Genomic DNA, 9608 nt, shown 5'->3' on the forward strand with positions numbered 1-9608 from the left:
ATTTTTATTACAAAGTCAGACACACAGAGAGGAGGAGAGAGAGCGCAACGGCCAGTGCTGTGCCAATCCAGAGCCAGTAACTTCCTCCAGGTCTCCCACACGGGTGCAGGCCACAAGCAGGGAGCTGGATGGGAAGTGGAGCTACCAGGATTAGAACCGGCGCCCATATGGGATCCTGGCACGTTCAAGACGAGGATTTTAGCCACTAGGCCACGCTGCCGGGCCCTAACCAAAACTTTTCACCTGCTATTTGTAAGTATAGTTCCCTTGGTGCCAAAATACCAGCTCAGTGTGGGGGCTGGTCTTTTCTAATCTGTAGGGTCCCTTCTACAGCTCCACAAATGAGGAAACTATTTGCTGCTTTGGCTGTTTTGATACTATGTCCTGGGTTCTATGCATCTCCAATTCTAGGGCCTAAAATGGAGTAAGAAATTTCAACAGGTGCATCATGTGAGTACATGGAAATATGTAGTAGACAGAGCGTCCGTTTTGTTTAGATCTCTGGAAGCTCTCCTTATGCTGTGTAGAAAATGGCACTCTGCAGCTGGGATTCAGTGAAGGATTCTGAAGTGGAGAGATGATCTAGGATTGTCTGGTTGTCTGGATGTAAACACCAGGATCCTTACACGTGGAAGAAGGGGCCCGGCATAGTCGCCTAGCAGCTACAGTCCTTGCGTTGAACATGCTGGGATCTCATACGGGTGCTGGTTCCACTTCCCATCCAGCTCCCTGCTTGTGGCCTGGGAAAGCAAATAAGGACAGCCCAATGCCTTGGGATCCTGCACCCATGTGGGCGAGCTGGAGGAAGTTCCTGGCTCCTGGCTTTGGATTTGCTATCACTTGGGGAGTGAATCATCGGACGGAAGATCTTCCTCTCTGTCTCTCCTCCTTTCTGTATATCTGACCTTCCAATAAAAATAAATAAATCTTTAAAAAAAAAAAAATCTGACTTCCAAAATGCCCTCGCCCCATTCGTGCATCCTTCCATTTTTCAAAGCCAGAAGTGGAAGCCCCCGTGCCCATCATCACATTTGCTGTTCCTACTCTGTTGCCTCTGTCTTTGATCTACAAAGGCCCCTGTGCTTCCTCAAGGCCTCCTTGGATAATCCCACCAACTGCTCACTTCATGATCTGTCAAAACGCGCTTGGCTGTGCAGGTGAGACCCTCACAGGCTCCATGGCCTTACCTGCCGCACCCACTGAGGGGCAGCCCATCCGACACGGCTGACACGGAGGCGAGGGAGATAGGAGACGTCAGGCTCATACGCTGAGTGCAGTATTTTTGTTCTGATTCTGTGATGGCATGTTTGGAATACTAGCACCACGATTTGTGTTTTACAATTTGGCCACGGTAGAAGAAGAAAATCTCTCCAATTAGGAGGCTCCCAGAACAGCCTGTGCAAGATATGTGCTGGCTTAGACTATGGTACTAAGTGTGAAGCTGGTAAGAAATGATTGATTCCTGTTGATTTGTTGTAAAGAGGAAAGGTTTAGATTGGTCTAGGCTTTTCAGTGGAGCAGCTGGGTGAATGGTGGCATAGAAGATTCCAGGAGGAAGTTTTAGTTCGTTTTGGTAGGAGTTAAAATGAAAGTGAATAGCCTAATAGAGGTCCCGGTAGAGACAGTGGGTAGCTAGGGATATCTGTTAGATTCACCGACCACCCACAAAGGAACCTATCAGCCAAGTGTAGAAAATATAGATGACCTTTCTTCAAAGAAACCCTGCTCACAGGCCTTGCTCCCTTGCAGCGCACAGACAGACGTGAAGAAGGGGCTGAGAAGGAGCAGAAAGGCAAGGAAAGAAACATGCAGGGGGCTAAACCCCTCCTGACCTGGAAGCTGAAGTGGGGTGGCTTCAGTCCTTATTTGGTGTTGGACGTCGGCTGGCGTCTGTCACTGGTGCAGCAGGGGATCTGCTGCCACGGGGAATGCCAAATTTCTGCTGTCCTTTCAGAGTCAGAGTGACATGCCAGGCTCAACGCAAGCTCCAGTAACCACAGCAACCATCATTCCCTCCTATTGGTAATAGGAAAGAGGGTGATAGATCTAGCTACTTCCTGCTGAAGAAGGGCTTTGTTCCTAGTCGAGGCCTGGAAGCTCTGTGGGCACTGGAGTGTAGGGGAGGTACAGCATTTGGTTGAAGGTGATCCATGAGGCTATGGGGATTTTCTCCTGAACGAACCTTAGGAAACAAGGGGCACAGAAAGAGACCTACAGTCACTAGTGGAGTGAGTATTGCAAGAAACCATGACATGAGTGGGGATCCCCAGATATCGAGACTGGAGTTGCTGCTCAAATTGTGCAAATTATTAAGTCTGTTTAGTTAATGGAAGGTAGAGGAGAAACTATTAGGATTGGAGGCAAGGGAGGCATGTTGGCCACCTGAGTGGGGAAGAAAAGAGCTTGGAGGAGTTCGTTAATGAGTGAGGCACTGGGGACGGGCATTTCTTTGGTGCTAAGGAATCCCCTCTCCTGCCAGATGGCAGCACGGGAAGGCGACTGGCCTCCAGCACAGACTCAGGGATGACAACTGCTTAAGCTGCGTCCATCAGGGCCCTGCCTGGAGAGTGAGGTCAGGTGACTGTGGAGGCCAGTCCAGCATGCCTTCCCAGGTAGGAGACAGTAGTTGAGGACCTGTGGGCAAGGGTGAGAGGTGCGCTGAGAGGGGTGGAAGCAGTGAAGTTCTCAGGTAAGTCATGAGGTCACATCTCATTGGTAGATAACTGGAGTGGCACACATTTTGCGAGCTGTGGGAAAGAGGAAGCAGGAAGTGGTGCAGAGTCCAAGATGGGATGTTGAAATGCTTCTCATAATGTCCATGAAAGACCATTATGGAATTAGGGGAAGAGGGAAGTCCAAGACAAACACCTGGCAGGGAGTCCTCCATAAATAACACAGCCTATGGAGTGAGTGGGACTTCACCATATTATTTATTATTGAAACCATCACACCTTTACCCAATCTTTTAAAAAGCTAATTTTTAAAATTTTTAAAAGCTATATTTCCAGGGGCCCAGCACAATAAGCCTAATGGCTAAAGTCCTTGCCTTGGACGTGCCAGGATCCAATATGGGCGCTGGTTCATGTCCCAGTGGTCCCGCTTCATATCCAGCTCCCTGTTTGTGACCTGGGAAAGAGTTGAGGACGGCCCAAAGCCTTGGGACTCTGCACGTGGGAGACACAGAGGACGTTCCTGGCTCCTGGGTTTAGATGGGCTCAGCTCTGGCTGTTGCGGCCATTTGGGGAATGAATCATCAGATGGAAAATCTTCCTCTCTGTCTCTCCTCTCTGTATATCTGATTTTCCAATAAAAAAAAAAAAAATCTTAAAAAAAAAGAAAGCTACTTTCCAGTTTCCTGCTCATGTTCCAGGGAGGCAGCAGATGATGGGTCAGCTGCTTGGACCCCTGCATTCATGTGGGATACCTGGGTGTAGCATGGGCCAACACACTGGTGATCTCTCTCTGTAGTACTCTGCCTTTCAAGTGGATGAAAAAATTCACTATAAAAAAAGCAGATTCTAGGGAGTCGCGGGGCTGGCGCAGAAGCCTAGTGTCCTCACCTGGCATGCACCAGGATCCCATATGGATACCACTTCGTGTCCCAGCTGCTTTACTTCCCATCCAGCTCCCTGCTTGTGGCCTAGAAAAGTAGTGGAGGACAACCTAAAGCCTTGGGACCCTGCACCCGTGTGGGAGATTAGGAAGAAGCTCCTGGCTTCTGACTCTGCACGTGGGAGACACAGAGGACGTTCCTGGCGCCTGGCTTTAGATGGGCTCACATCTGGCCATTGCAGCCACTTGGGGAGTGAACCAGCAGGATGGAAGATCTTTGTCTCTCCTTCTCTCACTTTGCAATGAAACATAAAATAAATCTTAAAAACAAGAAAGCAGGTTTTCCTTTAAACATTTTTTTTGAGAGGCAGAAATATAAACAAGATAAACACACAGAGACAGATATGAACGCAGCAATCTTTGACTGGCTGGTTCACTGTCCAATGCCCACAGTGGCCAGGGCAGAGGTGGACCAAAGCTAGTATTTGGGGACACAACTCAGATCTCCTGCAGCAGCTGCAGAAATCCAACTGCTGGAGCCAGCCCCACTGCCTCCTGCGCTCCGCTGAGCAGGAAGCTGACCTCCGGCACCAGCGCCATGCCGTGTGGAATGCAGGCTCACTGTATGGCTTGATCTTTTATCTCATCCATTTCAGACATACAGAAAAGCAACAATGAGGGGGTAAGGGAAATCCCACAGCCTATGGACATGTAGGATAAAATTAAAACACAAGGGGGAAAAAGCAAAAGCAGCAAAAGGATAATACATAGTATGAGCAAATCATTTTCAGTCAAATTCCCCAAACGCTAACATTTTATTACAATTGAGTTACCCATTTCACTCACTCTCTGCTTGTCTGCACATGCAATCTATCGCTCTCCGGACGGCTGGAAAGCAAGTGGCAGACTTAAAGTCTCCAAACTCTTAAATCCCTCAGTGCTTTTATTTTCCCTGCAAACAAAGGCATTCCCCCTTCCATCAGCGGCACTCAAAGCATGGTTCCAGGGCCAGCAGTAACTGCATCCTTCTCTGTCTCTGGTGAGTGGACAGCTGGGAAATGGGCTCAGAGCTGCCAAGTGATGAGCTGGGATGGTGGTGAACTGCCTGCTCCTCTTCAGATCCAGCTCCCTGCTAGTGCCACGGGGAAAGTAGCTGCTGATGGATGGCTCAAGACCTGGGGTGGAGTTCGTGGCTCCTGGCTTCTGCCTGGCCTATCCATGGCTGTTCCCAGTATGATGAGTGAACTAGCCCGTGACAGATCTGTCTCTCCTTCACTCTGCCTTTGAGATAAAAAAATAAATAAATAAAAAAGGAGGGGGGGTACCTTAAAAAGGAAATGAGAACAGTAAACAATACAGAGCAAACTCTTTTTAAAATGTAGGACTTTGGAAGGTTTTGTTCCCTTAATGGGGGACCGACCCCTCACCTTATGATAACGGTTCGGAAAACTACTTTGTACAACAGCTTAAGTAGGTTTGTAAACTACTGATGCCGGAACAGTCGCATCCCCAGAGATTTTGAAGCAACTGGGAGTTTTGAAAAGCTCCCCCAAGTAATTTGAATATCACTTCAAGGTTAAGAACCACTGCTAGAGAGACAAAAAAAATCTGCTGTTGATGCTAGCGAAGACCCCGAGCAGCTGTGGAGTGAAGCCGGGTTCTCCGTCCGCAAACAGTTGTTTCCACCCATGTTCACAGGCATCAGTGACTCCAGTTCATGAGACATGAGAAGAGAACCAAGGGAAAAAAAAAAAAAAAGGACTGGGGGGCCCTAGGTCTGTCTCCCAGGAACCTGCGCCCTCGGGGGCGCCTCCCGCGCGGCCGCGGTGCGCAGGCGCACAGCCCGGGCGCGGTCCGTGCGCAGGCTTGTCCGCGCGCCCGCCCTCTGCCGGCTCCACGCCTTCCTCCCGCCTGTCCCGCTGCTCCCGCGGCCGGCGCGCGGGCCAGGGAGGCCAGCATGGCAGATGAGATCGCCAAGGCTCAGGTCGCCCGGCCTGGCGGCGACACCATCTTCGGGAAGATCATCCGCAAGGAAATTCCAGCCAAAATCATTTTTGAAGATGACCGGGTAGGGGGTGGGTTGGAGCGGGGGGACGGACCTGGCCGGTGGGCTGAGGCGCGGAGGCGGGGCGGTCAGCGGCCCCGAGGACACCCCGGTTCCCCCCGGGAGGCTCAGGCAGGGCCCGAGGGGCACCGGGCCGCCCTGGCCGGGCCCCCCGCCAGCGGGCACTCGGAGGCGGCCTGCCGGCGCGTGCCGGCGCTCCGGTTACGCGTTATCAGCGGCGGGCGCGGGCCAGGCCTCCGCGGGCGTCCGCAGTGCCGCCTGGCGGGGCCCGGGCGCGCGTGGGGGGCCGCGGCCGCTCACCTCGGCGTGCGCGCCGGGCGCCTCCGGGCTGCCGGGGGACCTGGCCGGACTCGGGAATCTGGCAATCTGGCCGGCGCTCTGCCCGACAGGGAGAAACCCGATCGCCCGCTGACTCGGGCCCAATCTCCGCGATCTCCCGCGCACGGCCGGCCTGCCCGCCCGCCCGCCCTGGGCCGTTCCGGGGCGCAGCTCCGCGGGGCGCGGTGGCTGGCGGCCCACGGGCTTCCTCGGAGGGGCCGGTGCGCGCGTGGGCCGGCAGACCACGCCCCAGCCCCGCGCCCTTTTCACATCCCCTACCAGAGATTTCCGCACTTAGAAACGGTCGCAAAACTCCTTTTCTGTTGGACCTCTAGGAGCTAAAAATGGAGGGGTTTTTGTTGTTTTGATTCCGTGAGAGGTGGAATCCCTACTGAGGTGCAAATTGCCAGTATTTAGTGGGTTTGGTAGGCAAAGTTTTGGTAAACATATTTCAGAAATAAAGAAAACATTGATTTGGCGCTACTTAGACTCACAGCGTTACCTAAGGTTGAATTTGCTTCTCTGAAGGTGAAATTTGGGTAAATACCTTCTTCTGTGACTTGTTCGGGTGTGTGTGTGTGTGGGGGGGAGCGTGTTTCAGAAGCCCTGTTCCAAAACAAACTAACAAAAAATGCTATTGCTTTTAAAAGAGCAATACTGACGCCTGAAGCGCAGCATGAAGCCTTCTGGATGATGCAGCATTTTGTAGGGAGTGCCCCGTGAGATTTCTGCAGACACACAAACATGGAGGCCGGGAAGCATGGGTGTAAATCCGCTGCGGCCTAAATGCTGCTCGCAGGCCCACTTCCACAAAAGAGAACGGGCTTGTTTCTTGAATGGGGTCTTCTCCCCCTGGGGCTCTGAGTGTAAGTGCCACTGCCTTAGGGAGGTTGTCCTTCCCCATGCACTCTAAATCAGGTTTTTCCAGTGGTAATCATTTCACCCTTTGCTTTTCTTTCCCAATATGTGTGACCTTTGGTTATCACACCTTTATTTGTTGAACGTCAGTGTGCCCAAGAAACTCGGCGATCCGTGAGAAGAACTTGGGAACGTGGCATTTCTTAGCATCGGCATGGACTTGGTGCCCGATAAGTACTTGCTGAAATAAGTGTGGATCTGCTAAGACTTTGATTTTTGTTTCTTTTTTTTTTCCTAGTGTCTAGCTTTCCATGATATTTCCCCTCAAGCACCAACCCACTTCCTGGTGATCCCCAAGAAACATATATCCCAGATTTCTGCAGCCGAGGATGATGATGAGAGCGTGAGTATTAGTTCCTTGCTCTTTAAATTGGAGATAAAAGTGTGTCCTTAAAGTGAAGCCACACTCTCTTCCCTGAGGGCATAGTTACCAAGGAAAAACAGACTGCAATGTTTGCACACCAGGAACTGGTGTATGTATGATTCAATCAGCAATAAATCAATAGAAAATATGAAAGTGCTGTAATTCTGGAGTTGCGAAGGATGGTTTGTACAAGAATGTTGGAGACAAATTCTGAAGATCACTGACAGGTTCATGAAGCCCCACGGGCAGGAAAGCGTGTCTTCCGCAGGAGATGTAGACCAGTGTGTGTGACTGCCGCTTCGTGTGCCGCAGCAGGAGAAAGCAGACATCGGCCAGCTGTGGCCTGTGCCAGATCTGACCAGCTGCCTCTTTGTAGCTAAACTTTTACTGGAACACAGCTGTTTTGTTCTGTTTGTTGAACTTTCATCCAGGGCTATTTTTTTTTTTTTTTTGCATTAGAAAAGCACAGTTTTGATAGAGGCCCTGTGCCCAAAAGCCTACAGAGTTTACTGGAGAGATTATTATTGACTGTTGGAGATACTGCTAGGGCTAGTAAGAACTGATTACGTAACGGAGGAAGGAACAGGGAAACCTGCAACATAAAGTTGTAACTTGCTCACGCAGACCTGAAAGTGTGCATGTGTGGTCAGGTATGCTTTCATATCTCCCCCCGTTGGACAGGATTAGATCATATTATACTAGACTTGTAATTAATTGTAATTGAAACTCTGGTCACGAAAAGGTCACACAGCTTCAGTAAGCTCAGTAAGACAGTAATATCACATTGAAAGATTTGATAGGTTCTGTCGTCTCTGGCATGTGCGAGGCAAAGACTTGAGTCACTAGGCTATCATGCCAGTGGGGGGAGTCCTTCCCCCATTTTTTTTTTTTTAAGAAAAGTTATTTGAGCAGCAGAGAACACCCATGTACTGGCTCACTCCCCAGATGCCCACAGTAGCCTGGCAGGGAGCCAGAGCTGAGATCCAGGGCTCGTGTATGGGTGGCAGGGGCTGCATCAGGAGTCCGAGATGGCAGTCCGATGCAAGCCCTCCCTTGTTGGTTTGGACAGTCTGCTGAAGGCTTAGCTCTCAAGACAAAAAGCCCACTGCATATTTATTGTTTTAAACTCCGCTTTCTGAGAATCCTGATTTTCATTAGGAATTAATCTATTCAAATGAAATATATGTTATTAACATGTACTTTAAGATTGAATAGAAAAAAGAAGCAAAGCTTCCTGGTTTTTTAAGACTCAAAGTAGTTCCATAATCCAGTATAATCAGTAAGGAAAAGCTTGAATAAGGAAAAGTTATTTGCTTTAAAGTAGTAGTGCTCTGAATGTTAGAGATGATCAGAGTGTTTTTAAGTCTGCAAACTGGAGCCCAGTGCAGTAGCGTAGTGGCTGAAGTCCTTGCTCTGAACGCACTGGGATCCCACGTGGGCACTGGTTCTAATCCCAGCAGCTCCACTTCCCGTCCAGCTCCCTGCTTGTGGCCTGGGAAAGCAGTCGAGGACGGCCCAAGGTCTTGGGACTCTGCACCCGCGTGGGAGACCCGGAGGAGGCTCCTGGCTCCTGGCTTCGGATGGGCTCAGCTGCGGCCACTTGGGGATGAATCATTGGACGATGCCTAAAATTCTCCGCACTTCCTTAACACACTTTTTGTTTTCCTTTTCCAGCTTCTCGGACATTTAATGATTGTTGGCAAGAAATGTGCCGCTGAGCTGGGCCTGAAGAAGGGTTACCGCATGGTGGTGAACGAGGGTGCGGACGGCGGCCAGTCTGTCTATCACGTCCACCTGCACGTCCTTGGGGGTCGACAGATGAACTGGCCTCCTGGCTAAGCCACGTTAGGGACAACTGTCCCTTCGCCTAGGCAGGGATCAAGCTTGCAGTTCCAATATGTCAAACAGCAGACTGTTGCCTATGTATAGAAATTGAAAATATACTTTGAGAAAATACATAATAAAAGACATTGTTGCATGGGCATAGTCTGTCTTTTTTTGTTTGTTTGTTTGTTTTTAAGAAATGTGTTGAAATGTTGGGAGTTGGGTTCATAGCTCTGGAGGTTTTTCATTAACCTTTTCCCAAGGGAGACTCAACACATGAAGATGGCATTTGTACAATGATAATGGCGTCGCTGGTCTTTGGGGACAAGTGGCAATAGTTCATCTGTTTAGTGCTATGACTGGAGTATCCTTTCATTTTAAAATGTTAGTCCAGGAGATCATCTACCCGTCTCGTTTTCTCAGAACATACGTGTGCTGAAGGAATTGGTTTGGGAAGTGACAGCTGCCACGCAATGCTGCTTTCCACGCAGCCGCCTCTCTCTCGATCTTGGAGAATCTGGAGGGAGTTAAAGATCAGTGATAGACTGAGGAGCAGGGGGCCGTGCG

At 50.2% G+C, this 9608-nt stretch overlaps 1 protein-coding gene across 1 annotated transcript; it reads left to right on the forward strand.

Annotated features, from left to right (window-relative positions):
• Positions 1–5438: 5438 nt before the first annotated feature.
• HINT1 (histidine triad nucleotide binding protein 1) lies at positions 5439–9199 on the forward strand. The gene is made up of 3 exons (XM_004586378.3): positions 5439–5620; positions 7092–7196; positions 8892–9199. Exons 1-3 carry the CDS (start codon positions 5510–5512, stop codon positions 9054–9056), a joined length of 381 nt encoding a protein of 126 aa, XP_004586435.1. The 5' UTR covers positions 5439–5509; the 3' UTR covers positions 9057–9199.
• Positions 9200–9608: the final 409 nt, after the last annotated feature.

This window comes from Ochotona princeps, chromosome 19 (genome assembly GCF_030435755.1).
Source record: "Ochotona princeps isolate mOchPri1 chromosome 19, mOchPri1.hap1, whole genome shotgun sequence".
Lineage (NCBI taxonomy): Eukaryota > Metazoa > Chordata > Mammalia > Lagomorpha > Ochotonidae > Ochotona > Ochotona princeps.

Coding starts and splice junctions, on each gene's coding strand:
- HINT1 (XM_004586378.3), top strand. CDS start 5,510: ATGGCAGATGAGATCGCCAAGGCTCAGGTCGCCCGGCCTGGCGGCGAC. Junction 5,621..7,091: donor TCATTTTTGAAGATGACCGG/GTAGGGGGTGGG, acceptor TTTTTTTCCTAG/TGTCTAGCTTTCCATGATAT. Junction 7,197..8,891: donor CCGAGGATGATGATGAGAGC/GTGAGTATTAGT, acceptor TTCCTTTTCCAG/CTTCTCGGACATTTAATGAT.